Source organism: Symphodus melops (genome assembly GCF_947650265.1).
Source record: "Symphodus melops genome assembly, chromosome: 8".
NCBI classification, from domain to species: Eukaryota; Metazoa; Chordata; class Actinopteri; order Labriformes; family Labridae; genus Symphodus; species Symphodus melops.
Genome location: NC_136698.1, coordinates 5713848 through 5732305, shown reverse-complemented (window position 1 = coordinate 5732305; position 18458 = coordinate 5713848). Strand labels below are relative to the sequence as shown.

The 18458-nt window shown below is 40.8% G+C and overlaps 1 protein-coding gene across 15 annotated transcripts in view; it reads left to right on the top strand.

The window, feature by feature from the left end:
• lrrc7 (leucine rich repeat containing 7) overlaps positions 1-18458 on the top strand; it is a 98824-nt gene extending 80366 nt beyond the window's left edge. For 4 of the 15 annotated variants that reach the window (XM_079349718.1, XM_079349717.1, XM_079349712.1 and 1 more), the window contains 14 exons: positions 990-1218; positions 2771-3274; positions 3536-3760; positions 3841-4069; positions 4761-5114; positions 5287-5532; positions 6759-6971; positions 8069-8236; positions 9449-9568; positions 9637-9844; positions 10311-10573; positions 11829-11921; positions 15966-16040; positions 18235-18458. In XM_079349718.1, the coding sequence (XP_079205844.1) occupies positions 990-1218; positions 2771-3274; positions 3536-3760; positions 3841-4069; positions 4761-5114; positions 5287-5532; positions 6759-6971; positions 8069-8236; positions 9449-9568; positions 9637-9844; positions 10311-10573; positions 11829-11921; positions 15966-16040; positions 18235-18345 (3038 nt within the window). In that variant the 3' untranslated portion in view covers positions 18346-18458. Of the gene's footprint in view, positions 1-989; positions 1219-2770; positions 3275-3535; positions 3761-3840; positions 4070-4760; positions 5115-5286; positions 5533-6758; positions 6972-8068; positions 8237-9448; positions 9569-9636; positions 9845-10310; positions 10574-11828; positions 11922-12328; positions 12390-15965; positions 16041-18055 lie in introns of those variants that run through there. The other 11 variants (XM_079349714.1, XM_079349716.1, XM_079349723.1 and 8 more) reach the window with 10 other exon arrangements.

The window sequence follows — 18458 nt, the reverse complement described above, 5'->3', positions numbered from 1 at the left end:
GGATAATATGCAGGAAGGATTTCTTCTTTTGTGTTCCTCGCGTTCGTTTAGTCCTCACTTCCTTGCTGCTAAGGTGGAGGTTAGATACAGGCCGTGCATGAATATGGACGGCGGTGGTAGTGGGGACGACACAGTCTGATGGTGGTGGCTGGGCGTCAGGGACGTCGTGTGGTTGTAGTGCTAGATCACCTCGCTGGAGGTTGGGGGAGCTCCGTCTACTGAAGAGCCGGGCTTCTGCTGCCAGGACGAGACCTCCTGGGCTTCATTTCAAGTGCTGCAGTTATCACATACAAGCTGAAAATCTGGGTGAATGAGTAAAAGGGATTCAGTCAAAAATTTAAAAATCAGATGCTCATCAAAAACACAATCCAAGACATATTGTATAATTTGGATCAAACCTAAAGGCTTCTGTTTTAATGGCAAGTTAAAGTTTAAAAATCACTCAAGTATTGGAACCACATGAGGCTTTCGTCAGACCCTCATGAACTTTTCTATACAAGTTAATCGTGTGTTGCATCAATCCAGTAAATATTCTAATTGAAGTATCAGAGGCAATTTGTCAACATATTGATAAAATTAAAAAAAAAAAAAATCACATTAGTGATATTTTTGCTAGAAAAGTCCTAAAGAGAGTGCCCTTCAATCATTGGTAGTTTGTTTCTACACTACATGTATCTGGTTGTATTCATCAGGTTTTTTGAGAGAGAAAAGATCTCATTGAGGATGTAGAGGTATTAAAAAGTTGTGTTACAAATGTGAATTATTCAGGGTTAAATGGTTACACAGAAAACAAAATAAAACTACAATAGAAGTGTTTATTGGTTATAGGAGAAGATCAAACAAATCCAGTCCAACAAGATAATGACCGATTATTTTTTCAAGCATATGACAAACACACTTTCCTGTACTGTGTGTTAAGCGTGCTTCCACAAAGACGAGGATGTGACATTTTCACTGACAAAGCTATCTGTGTCTTTGTTTCGGTCCAGAGTCCACAGATGAGGAGGTGGATAAGCTCCACTGTCTGAACCACAGCGGCTCCTCGGCCACCTACTCCGACTACTCGCCCTCACAGGGCTCCTCCGGCTCTTCCAACCCACCAGCCAACGCACACTCACACACTCTCTCTCACACACACCAACACGCACCTGCCTTGACAGCCCCCAGCAAGGACCAGGCTCCTCAAACACACTGGACCAACAGGTACACACACATACAGTACGTACGGACACACACATACACACACATTTGCTTCATGTTCAATTTCATCACTGTCCCTCCGTCTGTCGATCCATCATCACTTCTTCTTCTCTCTCTCTTCCAACCCCCTCCTTCAATCTCCTCCATCTATCATCCATGTTTCCAATCACTCCATCCGTCTTCTGCTCTGTCCATCTTTCTGTCTTTCCCGTCCCTCTGCTCGCTCACTCAAGGTCAGAGACGCTCATTAGGATGCTGCTGACTCTTCTTCAGGATTCTCTCTCTTTCTTTCTCTTCTCCTCTCTGCATCAAAGCTATCAGATTTTGGGCAGCAGGACTATCTAGAGGATTTTCTTTGACACCAAAGCAAATAAATAGGATTTGGTCCTGTTACTGAAGTTCTTGTCCTGACTGCAGTACACTTATGATGAAGTTTGACAGATCCAGAATAAAAAAAATAGCATTAAAGGCTGCTATCAAAAACAGTTCTGACACGGTTTCAAAACACAATGCAGCTATATTCAACAACAAACACCTCAACCTAAACCACCTGCCATATTTATCCATGGCCTTTCTGTATAATTCCAATGAGACTGAAGATTAGAGCATAATGGAGCTCAGCAATTTGATACTAAAATATATTTAACATCCACACATGACCTGATAAGTCCTGGTAGACGACATATTTTAAAGCCACTTGATGGATCATAGTCCTCGGTTACACATGAACATGTTCTTAGAAAAGCAGGGGCAGGTAGAATAAAAGATACAACTTTTTTTTGTGGCATTGGAGCAAGTGTGCCTTTTTTCTCTTGCTGCAGTTTTTTGAATTGCCCTACGTTATGTGTGCATAAGCAGCATTTTTCTATGTTACATATGTACGTCATACTGAGCATTGTAATAGTTTAAAGAATTGGTTCCAATCCCAATGTGAAATATTGTCATTCACTTTCTGTAAAATGTCATGTGATGGGTGTGGTAATGCATCAATATCAAATGTGCATTTTCCTTATCTTAGGCCAAATGTCTTGTAACTGTCATATAACAGAATGCTAAGATTTACTGTATATAGGTAGACTCAACTGCTTTACAACAGTAGCATTGTTGCCTACTCATTATGTAAAGTTTGATGCATTCATGGCAAATCTGTATATGATGTGTTGGTTTTTAAAGAAAAGTGACAAGAAGAATTCCTTCAGTAAAAACAGATGTGTCTTTCTCATTTGCTGCATGCCTCTCTTTGTCCGAAGTGCATGTCTACAGGTTCAAAGTTCACTTGGGTATTTTTGACATTCAAGTAGTCATTTCACAAACCCTGCAGTTATATGCAAAATCACACTGTTTATATCTTTGTCTTTGTCTGCTTACTTCTGATATTTGGCAATGAGGAAGATTGAATGCATTAATGTATAATAGTGTAAGGCTTCTCTTATATTAACTGCAGTAAATGATTTTGGCTAAGTGATCCTTCTAACATCAGAGAGGGAGAGTTATAGAGACTTAATAAAGCAATAAATGTGATTTATGATTTTACTGTCTAATCAATTCTTACTATTTTTTATCTTTGTAGACTGGCTCAGTCGTTCCCAAAGCCCATTGACTCCAAGCCCCTGTTGTCTCAGAGGGAAACCCCTCCATCAGGAACCCTGCAGCAGCGAGGGGATCGACGCCCACTGAGCGAGCCTTTTGATTGGGCAGAAGCCCCTCACTATGACAACACAGGTTTTGACGCTGAGGAGTCTCCTCTGGATGGTCCATCTTCCAATACGAGTCAGGGAAACCCTCCGCTGGGCTCCAAACCCCGCAGCCAGTCCACACATGGGCGCCGCCCCCTCCTCAGGCAAGAGCGAATCGTAGGAGTCCCTCTGGAGCTGGACACCCAGACGCTCCCCTTCCACAGCAACCAACGCTCAACTCCTGACAATGACCAACAATCTGGACCTTCATCCCAGAATCCTTGGCAGAATTGGACCAGAACCCCAAGCCCCCTGGAGGACCGGACCGCTTTCCCTTCCAAACTTGACCTGACGCCGTCCTCGAGCCCCAACCCTGACCGCAAGGACGGAGACCCCAGGTAATTTAAAGAAGCTCCAGCGAGCTCTTAGTGGAGTACACATACACTTACCAAACCACCACCAAAACTAGCAACATTTTGTCAGCCATTCAAGTCGACTAAATAAAAGACTTTGTGACATTTTTTTTCCACGCTTTTTTCCCTTTTTAGACAAATTATGACCAAGTGTTGCTAAAATGTCAAGTCAAACCAAACCACAACAAAATAGCTTTGTCTTTCACAGATGACTATGCCAATGATTATCTTTTATAATACCCACAGACTTGAACATGGTGGAGGGCCATTGCCTGGCAGCTGGTCGTACCACAACAACCAGGGAGACCAGAACAGAAAGGATCAGCTCACTGTCAGCGGGGGAAACAAGGTGACTGTGGTGATGAGTAAAAGCTCAGACCGCCTGTCTCCTATGATGAGGGAGACAAGATCGAAGTTTAAGAAGTCACAGAGCATTGATGAGATCGACATTGGCTCCTACAAGGTCTACAGGTAGGTTGTTTTTATCTCTCTCTCTCTGTCACAGGAGTCAAGTGATTTTAAAGCTCTTCTGTTTTGCTTTCGATCACCAGTATTCCCGTGGACAGCTACAGTTCATCCATTGAGCAGCAGACAAGTCTGGACCGTCCCGAGTATTCTGGTTCCATGGAGCAGACCAACATGTCCCGGTCACAGTCCGCCCCCATGTTAGACGATGAGCTGGGATTCCCTGGACATGGGGCCAGCAACCAGATGGGACAGAACCAAAAACCTTCCATCCCTCATAAGGCGTATCATTTTGACCACAACTACAACCCCCAGGTTAGCAGCACTTCCATTATTTTAGAGCTGTTTTATTTAGATTCAGTTATCTATTGTTTGCTTTTGCTTTCTACCAACATCTGAGGAAAACATCTGGCTTTTAGTCGCCTACATATTCCACTTTTCACTGACGTACTGAGTCTATATGGTGCAATAGAAGGTGATGTACAGACCAAATCAGTAAATATACCAGACAGACAGCTGAGCCATAACTTCAAGCTCCAAAAAGCTAGAATTAGAATAATAGTTAACAGTAGAGGTTAGAAGGAGCACCTTACACATCTCACTCTTTTTACGTTGTTGTTTGATACATTACATACATTACATTAATAGGGATGAAGCTGATATTTATTTGTTGTGTTCATTGCTCAACACCAGAGAAAACTGTGGCATTGTGGGAGTCTTACACACAAAGAAGTCTTGAAACAAACATTGCTATCAGCAATCGGTTACATTTGTATTTCAGACATCATGTCTGTATTGGCCCTGATGGTGCATCTCTTCTTTTAATATGCACTTGTTCAGAAGAAATGTGGGTACTGTATTTATAATAGTTCATCATCTCATCATCTACAATTCACAACAAAGTGAAAAGAAAAAAAAGTTTTTTAAAGCCCGTCTGATGAAATAAAGTCAGAAGTCTCAACAAGTTTGTATGATGAGATTACTTGTACACATTCTAACCAATCAGGTGACCATGGATCGACGGGTCCCTCCACCCTTCCCCAACACACCTGATTATGTCAACCACTCTACAAAGGCCATAGAGTACATCAACCAACCAGGGAAGACGTTACCCAAGGAGCTGGTGAGCCCTCGATATCGTGCATATCCTCCGCTGGAGATGTTTTCTTTCCCCCAGTCACCAATCAATCAGGACGGACCTTCCAGTCAACAGCAGCAGCAGCCAATCCCAGCGCAGCGCTCCAGACCTGGGTTTCTGAGGAGAGCAGATTCATTAGTGAGCTCTACAGAGCTGGCTTTGTTCCGCAGGGTCCATGAAGCCCAACAGGAGGCGCTGCAGGAGGCTCAGTACAGACAGCAGGTAAGAGAGCTGTTGTCAAAGTTTGCCTCAGTTTTGTTCATGTGATAGTTGAGATGTGCAAAGGTTGGCTAAAAGCTAGTGCTATCCTTGGGCAAATCATCTTCTGTTTAGGAAGTTGCTCTATTTCTTTTTTGATGCTTTAGCGGTCTGATGAAATTCCTCTCTTCCTCAGGCCGACCCCCCTCTTTACAGCCGGGCTCTTGTTTACTCCAGCCCCATGGAGCACGCTGCAATCACCAACATGTCCGACAACCAGAGCCAGATGCTGCACAATAAGAGAAATGGTCGCTATGATGACGACTATCCCACATACCAGGAACAAAAGAAGCCCATGATTGGTTATCCAACTAAGAGTCTGACTCAGCGCCGCCCCCTGTCTGCCAGGAGTTACAGCACAGAGACCTACGGAGCATCTCAGGTAAACTGTTTGTCACATAACCTGCTCATGTGTTCCCTTTAAATCTGTGATTAAAGGGTGAGTGATGCTAGTATTAAAACAAAACAATAATGTTCACTTTTTCTGTATTTTTTGTTGATTTGTTGACTATAAATCAGAAACCTACTAGAGAAATCTTTTTCAAAATGGCCTTAGATGATGTTTTGTTTTATTTTTTTGACCCACAGTGACAGAATAAATACTTTATTTAGAAATTAGTCAGGCCAAAAAAATCTTGACATAAGAAAAATTGAAACATCCAGGCTTTTGTACTATGGCTTGAAAAATGGCCCACAATATTATTTTCATCCAGCTCATGATTTCAGGTGGTTTCGAAAGGAAATCAGATTTTTGCATGGTCAGTTTGTTTTTATTTTCATCAGACTGAAAGGAGATGAAACACTTTATTTCTTTTGTTTGACCAAAAAGATATTTGCCAAGGCAAATGACAGATTAGAAGCATGTAATTCCTTCTTTTTGTACTGATTATCTAGGTCCAGGTCATTCTTGTTGCAGTCTAAGCTGAGTAGCGCAGGTGTCCTTATTGCCAGATCCCAAGGTATTCCCACCACTATAAATAATCCTCGCAGCGTGGTCTGGGTTTGCCCAGAATCAGACTTTCCAAAAATAGTCGCAGAGAGATGTCCAGGAGCATACTGATCAGATGCTCAGAGCAACTTATCTGGCTGCTCTCAGCATGAAGGAGCAGGGCAGAGGAGGCAGAGAAAAGTCAGGAATTGAATACTGAGCACTTAAAACTGCAGTCTCAAGCCATCAATGCAAGGCAAATGTAAAGGTTAGACTATACATCACCTCCCGTGTGAAAATCTTTTCTTCATGGTGCAGAATAATGTTTACATGACTGCAGCAGTCTAACCCTCTTAACCTTACAAGATGTAATGTCAACTCACAGCTTTCAGACTTTAAAATCTGTTCTGTTTGCTTTTAGCTGTTTGTTGCAGTGTGCTTTTCTTAGTGTACTTTGTATCTAATTTTGGTAAAGTATAAATATGCTGTGTTTATAAAAGTGTTGAACCAAAACATTTGAGATGGCGGCCCCATATAAAATGTAAAGGATGTAATATTGTGTTTTTTATTAAAGAGAAGTTCAGGTTTGATTCTAGTTCTCTTTTTTAAAAAGAGATTGATATTAATCATTATTAATTCATTTTAATGGTCTTTGTAAATGACTAACTCTTCGTCCTCAGGCCCGGCCAGTGTCCGCTCGTCCCACCATGGCTGCACTGCTGGAGAAGATGCCCCCTGACTATACGCTGGCAACCTGCCCTGAGAAACCCTCGGATGACACCATCAAAGTGAGACCCGTGGTACCACAGAAACCTGAAGACATCACCTCAAGGATGCCCGCCGACTGGAGGCAACAGCTATTGAGGCACATAGAGGCCAAACGACTGGACAGGGTAAGTCAGTGCAATACAGAGACACAATCAGGGACATGTGAACACACACTCACACAGCTTCCGGAGGCCCTCCTGTCTGTATCTGTGTAAGTCTGTGTTGTAAAGGTTGACTAGGTGTGTGTTCAGCTGCATGTGTGTCCCATCCACACTGTCGCTCTGTCAGCCTGACCTACTGCACCCTCAGGAGATAAACATACTCTGAAATATAAACTAAATAATTCTGCTTTGGACAGTAAACAGACACATGACACATCTATTTTTTTGTAATAAGAAAACTGTCACAAAAAGGATGCCAAGAATGTAATAGAAGTTCTTGCAACAGTGTCTAAAACTATCCCAGCACCTATTCTCACAGGGTTTATGAGACAGGCTAACTTTTTGATTTCTGATAATAGCAAAGCTGTACAATCATTCAAAAACTGAAAAATATCATGTGGTGAACCACAGGTTCTAGACGGCATACAATATTCCTTTGTTCTGAGCCACTGTGATTGTTTCCTCCCTTTATGTCCCCAGACAGTTATGAGCAATCAATCTTGAGAAAGTCTCTGCAAGAAGGTGAACAAACATATTTTACAAAATGTCAAACTAATAATTATTTAATCAGAGTCTGTGCCTCAACAGGAAGGAGAGAAGAAAGGGGGAGGTCTGGAGTACAAAAATAAGAAAAAAAAACACCCACCTGTACAAAACACAAAGACAGAGCTGTGGGATGGAACAAAGATTAAGCATTTACACACATATGTAGAGGTTTGAGTCTAAACAATTAAAGCAATTCATAGATTGTTAAAGAATCAGCGTATGTACCGACACAAACTATCTGAATCTCTACACACTAATGTTGCAATGAGCCAGTTGTTGCTTGTATGACACGATGTTCTCTGTGTGTAATGACCGGTCCTGAGCTAACATTTTTCTGTGCTTTCAGCAACTCTGCACTGTTGTCGTTGTTGTTTTTATCAGTGTTATTGTTGTTTGTTTATCTGTTTGTTTGTTTGTGGATCTCACAGTGTGTTGTCACCACGCTGCTCCGCCCTCCCCCCCTCCCCCCACCCCCACATTCACTCGTGTCATGTGATGTTGTCTCCTCCAATCAGAGTGGTATCCTAAAGCACAACACGCTCACGCTGGGCATGCTCTGTCAGGGCGGGGGTCACGGCCAGGGGCGCAGCAGCACTTTGAACTTTAATCTTTACAATAACACTAAGCATGATCCCCCTGCTGGCCGCTGGCTGCCACTACCTCCTCCTCCGTCTGCTAACGCTGTGAGTATCACTGTGGGAACAATGAACCCCTGCTCTTATTACTGCACACTAGGGTTGTCACGGTAGCAGTTTTTTAACTTTGATAGGCGACCTGGGATATTAGTATCGTATCAAACAACATCAACATCATCACTCATATGATTTCTATACTTGTTTTAATAACACGACAATAAAACAACATGTCCAGCCAATATTGCACAATTTCTTATTTTTATTATCAAAAAAAAACTTTTGACACTGTCTAAATTTTTACAAAAAAACAGCCTTACTGCACAAACGGGTTACTATTGAGAATATCTGTCCCTGCTTCTGCACAGAACTGCAGCCCCAATGACTTCACTGATTATCATCAACAATAGTTTGTCTGTTCAAATCTCATATTTTTTTTACAATGTATTGTAAAGTGTGGCTGCTAATAAACTGCACTGGTATTGGATTGTACTCAACAGATTTTAAGGACAGAGATGAAGCAGCGATGACATTAGCGGAAACAAACATTTCTCTACGCACTTGTAAAATGCTTTACTGTCTGAAGTCAGACTACAGGCAGAGCTTTGTTGTCTCACTCTTGAGCATTTGTTACTTCTCTAAACTGCGTGACGTAGTCTCGTCTTATTCAGAAAAAGGTGATGTCACTCTGTCCATGGACCAGTCAAGGTTCGGCAATGTTGGATTAGAATTGAATGACTGTAGGTGTCAATCAAATCTGCAATCAGATCGCACATACATTCTTGGTACAGAATATGAATGAATATGATATACAGTTAAAACTGCAGAAAAAAGGGAAAGATGTGGTCCCTTTTTTCTGCAGGTCATTCCGTGTTTGTCCTGCACCTGTATGCAATTCGCTTGGATGTGTGCACACTTGTCTTTTTTATTATGCTGATAACTTTGATAATGAACTATAAATATATAAGAATTTAAATTGTTTCATGTTTGTAGCTTTAAATGAGGGCCCTTGGTTTATGATTAATATGGTATTTGTCAGCTGTCACAGCATGAAGAAGAACATGATGTATGTTTGTCAAACTGCTCAAAAATGATTTACTCATCAGTTACAGTCCAACAGTTCCCCGTGTTAAAACAACAAAATCATACATGACATTAATTTGAACCTGCCTGAAACCAGTGAGAGGCTGATACATTAAGAGAATGACACAAAGTAGATGTTCCTTTTCAGTAATGATCATTGTGTCTCTGTCTTTCTGTTAGACCCCCTCTCAGCAGGCGGCTATGCTGGACAACGACCAGGAGGGGGTGTCAGGGAGCAACCAGTGGGCTCCTTACTCACTCGGCAGGAGGGACGTCCCACCTGACAACCTCATGAAGAAGGTACGAAGAACGCTTTTGTCATGCAACGTTTAATGCATCGTCTTTAACTGCCTCTCCTCTGTCCACAGAGTGCCCACTCCCACAACCAGTCCCACCAATCACACAACACACACATGATCGTCACCTCCTCTTCCTCTTCCTCGTCCACTACACCTCACCGAGTGGTCGGGCAGCAGGTCTACGATGGGATGATGAACAAAGGGGGCCAATACCAACCCGGGATGCCCCTGTCAGTGGTGCCTGCTGGGGGACAGTACCAAGGCAACATGACTCAAGGTAAATGGAAAAAACTTCCAACTTGTTCTACATAAAGCTTGTTTACTTGTGATTATGGGATAATTTTCTGGTGATCTAGAAAATACAACAATAGGCCTTAGATGATGTTCAAATTACCCACAAAAGGGAAATCAGTTAAGCCTACTTCTGTGCATGTTTTGTGCTTTTGTAACGAATGGTCTTGAAGTTTTGAGAAGCAACCATCATAAATTACTTGTCTTGAGAAACCAGAGTAAAAAAAAAAGTATGAATGCCTGTCTGTTAAGGGCTTCTATACCGTAGAGCTACAGGTAAGAGTTAAATATGATGACACCAAGATACACTTTGAAAGTTGTAGAAGTTTAGTCAGTTGGTATAATATTAATTTGTTGTGCCTTATTTACAAAATGAACAGCCTACAAGTAATTTTCACAACAAAATGCGTCTGTGTATGAGACCACCCAGTGACCTTTTCTTCCCCGTCCAGGACATCCTGCTCCTGGACAGGCTTACCCAGGGTCCGGCTTACCCATGGCCATGTCACCATCAGGGAACCAGCCCCAGTACAACCCCCATTCCTCTCACTCCTCCCATCAACCCTCCCTCCCCGCCACCAACCCCCAGTACCACAATCAGGGCATGGTCCATAGCAACCAGGTCGTCATGACGCACACTAACCCGCGGCCTCAGAGCGCTCGCTGCCTGCTGCAGACTAAAGGCCAGAAGAGCACGGATGGTTTCCAGGAGCAGGTATCCGTCTGTCTGACCATTTGTCTGTTTGTATTGCACGCTATCTTGGAGGTCTGTAAAAAACAAAAAAGAATTACATGGATTTTGTTTTTAACTGTGTCAAAGTAAAATTTTAAAATATTAACAGCTATTTGCTGTTTCTGTTTGAATAATTGTTATATCAAATAGATGTTATTCATGTTTGGAATAGACTTGAGTCATTCAAAGCACTTCCAGCTTATATGGTCAAGATGTGAACAGTAACATATTTGAAGACTACTTCAAATAGATTGCTCTGATACTAAATAAGAAAAAATATGTGACAAATTCCCATAGCAGCTATCCAGCTAGCTACACTTGGTTTTAGAATAGTTCTAATCTGCTTATTCACAATCATGTACAGGCTTAGACTAGACACAAGAGGTTTCTTTTGTCAGCTGCAGTTCCGAGTTGGATTTGGGCTGTATTTGATCCTTTTTCTTCTGTGGGTGTTCCCAGAAGGAGTTAAGTTCTGTAATTGATATAGCACTAGCTAACGCCACATCAGCCAACATTGCATGTGACATTAAAAACAGAATGATTTTGACGTGATATTGCATCACCAAATTAAATGAATATTTTTAGATGGAGGGGTTGATGTGACCCGCTTTGATTCACACTGCAAGGTTTTTTTTTATAAATTACGAGAGTTTTCATGGACTCTTCAAGACACCGTAAGTATAGATATTAGCTGTATTTTTACGGTCATGTCAGTTAGGGGATTTGGAAGATTTCACATAAAGCCATCAAGCAGTTAACAATAGCTGGGACATCTGTGAGTACTTTTAGTCACCTAACAGCAACAGTGTGTGCAGAAACGAGTCTAGAAAAAGCCACGGAGGCGTCGATCTAAATCTGAGATATTTCACAGATGGAGATCACTGTACCAGTTTAGGTAGAAACATGAAGTCATTCACACCACTCAGATTAGCTCATCCTAATGCAGTTTCTAAATATTTCCCCTTCCGAATGAGAGAGAGTCAACTATTTTCCCATAAAAGAAAATCTCTGATAAGGATATTTGTGGCTCAATCATTATCGTTGCCAGACAACTGCAGACCTCCAACATAGCTGCCAAAACATGTCGCGCATCGCATGAAGCACTGTTGCACTGTTGTGCATGTTGTCTATCTACCACAGATGGTTACGATTTTTGTATTTCACTTTCACTTGTCTTTCTTTGTTTGTTTTGTTTGTTCTGTCTCTCTGTTTCTGCCCCTCCTCTCTCTCTCTGTAGTTGTGTGTGAGAATAGAGAAGAACCCTGGTCTTGGTTTCAGTATCTCTGGTGGCATCAGTGGCCAGGGGAACCCCTTCAAACCTTCCGACATGGTACGACCCGACCCGGCCTGCCAGCCTATCACAGCCTCCCCCGGCTTTACTTCAGAGTTGCCATGGAAACTGCTGCTCGTTACCGCAGTGTTTCGTGCATCTGTCCGTACGTCTGTGTGTCTTAAGGGCAGCAGTTGACTTGGTTAACTTTGAGTCTGTGATTGTAACGGACTATTTGGGAAAAAAACCCAGTTTGATTGTTGATTGGGTGAAGAAGCCAGAGGTGTGTAGATGAAATATGCCAAAACATAAGTTCTTAATATACTGTAAATCCTGGAAACATCACAAAATGGGAAGGTAGACTCCACAGAAATGATCCTAGGTTGGTAATCTTCAAAGTTAGGGCTGTAAATACACACTTTGTATCATTAATAGTAAGTCATTCTGTGTTTGGGTCATCTTTACAGTGTTCTCCTTCCTGGAAAGTGAAGTCACAGCCCCACTTTTGAAATACAATCACTGCAAAAGGTGCCAACCTCTTTTCCTTCTGAGTTCAGCTGTTTCTCACAGTGAGTGCGGCCACAGAGAGCCTGTTTGGGTTGCAGATCCCTGAGGCCTCCTGCACATGGCAGCCTGTCCTAGAAACACGCTGCTATAGTCGGTCTAAAGGAGCGAAGCCGCTCACAGAGCTCTGATGACTATTTTAAGAAGGCTGCTTTAGTTCTGGGACATCGTGGGTGGATTTAAAAAAAAAAATATATATATATATTTTAAATGTTCAATACTTTGATCCGAGGACGGGAAGTATGGCAGATTTCACTGTTATTTCAGATATTGAGTAACTGACAAGATAGCTGGTCTATAAATAGAGATGGGTTCTTTTAAACGTTCAGCCTTTGTGCAGCCTAAGTGACAAATGAGGAATTTATTTAAGTCGGGGGTGTGAAGTGATAACAGAAAGTGTCAGTTCATCATTTCACTTTAGTTTTATGTGGACAAGTAGTGACTCAGTTGCTGACTTGTACAGTTATTTAATCATTCTCGTCTCTGCTCATGTTCATAAAGCTTCCATCAGCCGCTGCTTGTCTGTTATTAATGCCGTGTTACTCAGCAGGACATGATCCCAATGGCAAACGAGAAGCAGAAATATTGACATTGAACATAAATGATACTGACATGGTTAAAATATCAGATTGTGCTTTATAGATTAATTGAAATGTTGGACTGCTTTGCAATATTTCACTGTGAAAGTTAAGTTTGACAGTTACAGATACGATCACGCCGTAGTCTATTAAAATGTCCATGAATGATTAACAAGGAACGTGTGTTACCTGCTGCTCCTCTTAGTGTCTCCAAATGTTGATTGTTGACTCAGTTATGAGAGAAAGTATAGCTCTAATGTAAATCGTCTAAAGTAGAATATGCCTTTGTATTTCCTAGGGGTGTTGTGATATGAAAACAGTCATCATCTGTCAGCATCAATGTCTATAAACACCGTCGTTACATCCCTGCATTCACGTGAGGTGCCTTGCTCAAGCAGGTGAAGCTTTCGTCCACGTTTTTTTCATGATTGTCAGATCAGGAAGGATTTGTGAGCAGTTTAAGCTCAAACAAATGCAGACGCCTTTAATATTCCTTTGATCATCATGGCCTACTTATGAGAACTTACTTTGCCTAACCATTTCTATGTTTTCATCTATTTTTATTCAGAGAAGACAAAGCCATTAGTAAAAGTAGGAAAATAATAGTTTTAACTTTAACTTTATGTGCTCATTTAATCAGGAGACTTAAGTCTGAATAAGCCAAAGTTCAAAGAGTTATAAAGGTCAGTGTATGGAAACAGCTTGACTGATAAATTATACATCTGAGGGGTACAATACCAAGCGTCATTCCTCATGATAGTGGCTCCCCCTTGTGGTGAGTTTGTTGTCTGCACCCAGCCACACTTCTAGCCCTGATAAATCAGTGAAATTTAAATCTATTAAATTAACTTCTAAAAGATCTTTTATATCTGATAAATAATTATATTCTGTAAGAGCAGTGTCATCTTTAAAATAGCAGAAAAATGTCTTCTCTTCTCTATACATTTTTACTCGAGCCTTTAAAGGGACAAAGTTGTTACTTGTTTTCATTAAGTTTATGACTAATTTCTTTTACCTCGATCTCTTAAAATTGATGCCCACCACGTAAATTCTGTTCTTCAAAAAAACGCGTGGTTTAGAGTTTCATGTCATTTATAAATATTCTTTCAGTCCATTATTATATTAATACTTTACTTTAAAAATCAAGGAACCGGCTGCTAACATATATTATTACCACATTCTCTGTAATTAACTGAGATATTTATTTAAAAACAAATTAAAAGAAAAAAATTCAAATTGGCTTTTCCCAGTTACATTAAATCTCAACAAGAGAAGAGAAGTCAAGATCATGCGTCTAAAAGGAAGAAATGACAATGATCTTTTGAGACGACTTAAAAGACCACCTGTTTCTCTCAAAGCCACTGGGTCATGTTTACTGCTAGCTAATCAGGATTCAGTCGGTCGAGTCGGTAACTCAGTTCCTGTATTGACAGAAGAGAGATCCTGGGCTTTGATGGATTAGCTTCTCGTGCTGCATGTAAGAACAAAAGATGGGGTTTAAAGGGGCCAAAGATGGATTTTTAATCACATCTAAGTCATGAGCGTCTGAAAATCCAATTGTTTTGCTCCTGGTGTTCCTAAATCTTCTTTCTTTGCACACTGAGCTGCTGTCTAACAAACATATTTATCAACTTTTATTTTATAGATACAACTGTTTCTATGTTATCACCAAGCTGCAAAGAACACACAATAATATTTCCTGATTTATGTAGCTGACTATTGATACTGCCAAATGCAGGGATAGAAAAATAGATACAGTACATCTTCAACATTTGTGAACAATTCTTAAATTTTGAAGATAAAAGGTTTTTTTGCAGGGGACTGCAGCTTTGTGTGCAACCGCTTTATAGTGTGCAAAAGTAAAATCATTGTGACTAACAATTTTCAGCTGCTAACAAATACATATGTAATGTACAGTGAGCTCCATATGCAACCTGACTGCAACTAGTCATTCAAATTAAAAATATGCTTTCTCAGGAGGATTTTAATGGACATAAAAACATGACTCAAATCAGCTGACCAAGTCCATGCATGTGTATACTGGTCGTCCAAAAGCTAAAATGATTATTTTAGCTGCTTTGGTTAGAATGTTAAAACATTTTCAAGCTGCATTTCTTGATTTTAGCATATGAGGCTCACAGTATAAGCTCCAGTGTCATTGTGAATAGCAGATAAACTAACACTTCTCACACACACAACTTTTTTCACATGCAATGTATGTGTTTGTTCCTGCACTCACTCAAAGACTGTAGTATGTAGGTGCTACTGCACTCTCAATACTACATCACATTGGGGTTTTTTGGGGGTTTTTTTTGGGCTAACTGGTGTCACCTAAGCTCACTATTGTGCGTTCAACACGTGCACAACCTGTTGAACCACGCTGAGCGAACACGGCTCCATCGTCCCACACTCTGTGTGTGTTCAAAAACATCTTTCAGTTCTCGATGCAAAGATGTTGGTGTTTTTACAATCTCTGCCTTGGGTAACCGAGTTCAAATATCAGGGATGAATTATCTTCTGCCCTCCCTGCTACCTACTGCTTTCCCCTAAAGTCAGTACCCATCCCACACCTATTCTTCTCCCCCTCTTCTTTATATATTAACTTTATGTTTACTTTTTCTCTCTTTCTAAACTCCTGTCGATTGTATATAGGCCTTATGTTGACAAATAGATTATGAACCATTCTGACATGTATAATCAATGTCTTTGGAAGGAGTGTTTCATTCAGCTTCTGTACATTTAAAAAAAAAAACAAGAAGATGCAAATAGCAAGTAAATCTTGACATTGCATGCGTCTCTAAATTGAAAACAAAGACAATTTATTTGGTGAACTCCCATATATATTTTTGGCAGAAATGTTATTTTTTCGTGGGATGGATTTGGAGATGACAATGAGAAAGGCAAAGATTCTAAACCATCGTGTCCCTGTGTTGTCCTAACGGTGTATCATTTTGACTTATAGGGTATCTTTGTTACTAGGGTACAGCATGATGGGCCCGCCACATCCGCCCTGCAGCCTGGAGACAAGATACTGCAGGTAACACCCCCCTTACTCATCGTCAAAAACAGGCTACAAACAGAGGCTCTTTTTGACTATTTTTATCTGACTTCAGCATTTCCCCCCCATTCTACTTTTTATGTGTACCTGTTGGTCCATTTATCAGGCATGACCCCCCCCCCCCCCCCCCCCTCCCCCAACTCTCTCTTGGAGAGGAACTATGGAGCCAACCATCGCAGGGAGCGCTGATAAGATGAAATCAAAACGTTTGATAATCCTATTATCACACCATTTTTTTTACTTTTATGAAACAAAAACATAGACAACTCAAATAATAACAGTGGATTTAGTCTGATTTGTTTGAAAGTGCCTTGAACCTGCACTCTTTATAATGGCCAGCAGGGGGCAACTAAACTGGCTGCAAAAAGAAATCAGATTGTAGCAGCAAAAATTTGTACCTGCTACTTCCAAGAACAACGGAAGTCACATACACGCCACAGGCAAAAATAGCCTGTTTTTGTTTACAGCCTGGGACAAAAAACTAAATAGGTCTGATTCATTATTATCATTATTGGCACACAGTGTACACGGGGGGGGGATCTTTTTTTAAGGGCTGTGTTATGATTTTATGAACGATACACGTTATCCATAGTTAGACTGACATGATTGACAGGTGGGTGCGGTTCGTGAAGAGGCCCAAAACCTGCCTCAGCTCCAGCTCTCAGCCTGTTGTTACTGTAGGTCGACTGAAAGTTAGACTGAGACAGCATTTCCATCATGGTGGCTGCTGCCGCTGAGCCTACAGAGCCCCCTGCTGTCACAGGCGGCTGAAGTCACTCAGGCTTCGTCCATTAGTATTTACAGTCTATGGACTGCACACACTTAAAATGATTTAACCAGCTTGAGAGGATGTGATTTAAATCATGGCTAACTCTTTCATTGAGGCCGATAAGTGATTTTTGGCAGAAGTTTATAGTCAAAAACATGTTTAAAAATGCAAATACACCAAATTAAACCTTTACAAGCAGAGTATGCGTATACATACAAATACTTTTCCCATTTTTTATGTACAGAAATAAACATTTTGTTCAACATTTAAATTCAATACACAAAGATCTACAAAAAAGATACAAAAGGTAAACAACCAATAATAGACAAACAAAAAATCAGTCAATTGCACATTGATTTCCAATGACTGGTCTCACAGTAAAGCTGTTGGTTTTACTGCAAACAATTCAACATGTTTCCAGGCCATCTTGCAAACCATTCTATTGTTTGAGTTTTTCCAAACTGCATGTTCATCTGACAGATTCATTTACTCTTGTTTCAATAAGATATCAACATTGCACTATTATTATTATTATTATTATTATTATTATTGACAACAGGATAGTTAACAGCAAGTTTTTGTGTCATGAAAGACAGGAATAAGAAGCCTAAGAAGAAAAAAATAACATCTATGGACATTTAATAAAATAAACAAACAGTATAACTACATTATTCAAACATTGTACATTTTATACCTTTTGTAGCAACATATACAGGACTTAACCTTTAAACCTTTCAGTGTTTTATTCTGTTTAAAAAACGGCAGTGATTACTCCAGTTAGAATTTTTATACAAAGTTTATTTTCCCGTGATTTCTTTGTTTCTCTTAAAAGTAAACATGGATGCTTCCCTTGTTAACATGAGCAACCAATTTAGATTTTTTTCCAGAGTCTGCATTAGCTGATGAGGCAACCTTCACTCCCATGTGGATAAATCAAAATAAATCAATAAACACTTCACAGAGTAATAATGAATATTGGCTTTTTTTTTTGTTAACCATAGCTTTTATTTCAAAGTAGGACCAGAATTGATCTTGAACAGATCTGTGAGCTTTACACCGTCAGGTCAAAATAAGAGATACCACAGGAGATTTCCTCCAATCTATCATTCCCATCGTTTTTTCCCTCCCCTCTCTCCCTCCTTCACCTTCTCTCCACAGATGTACAGTATAGCTGATGAACTCATCTAAAAGCCCTTTTTTGTCTTTACCCCTTCTCTCTCTACAGCATGACTGTGTAGCCCCTCCTCTTCTCTCTCTTTTCCCCAACAGTGATGTGTTACTGAGATAATGATGGCAGTGACCCTCCATCCTCCCCACAACACACACATTGACATAAATACTGCAACAAATACATCCAACTACACACACACATGCTGTTGACTGTGCTGCGTGTTTGCCTTGCAGGCTAACGGACATAGTTTTTTACACATGGAGCACGAGACAGCCGTCTCTCTGCTGAAGAGTTTCCAGCGGATGGTGGACTTGGTGGTTCTGAGGGACAGCAGCACGCGCTAGAAATAGTTTTATAACAAACAAACAAACAAAACACAACAACGCTTCTCTACTCTGCTCATCGCCATCCCACGCCACTCCCACCTGCCCTCCGCTGGAGGCTTGTGGAACTGAAA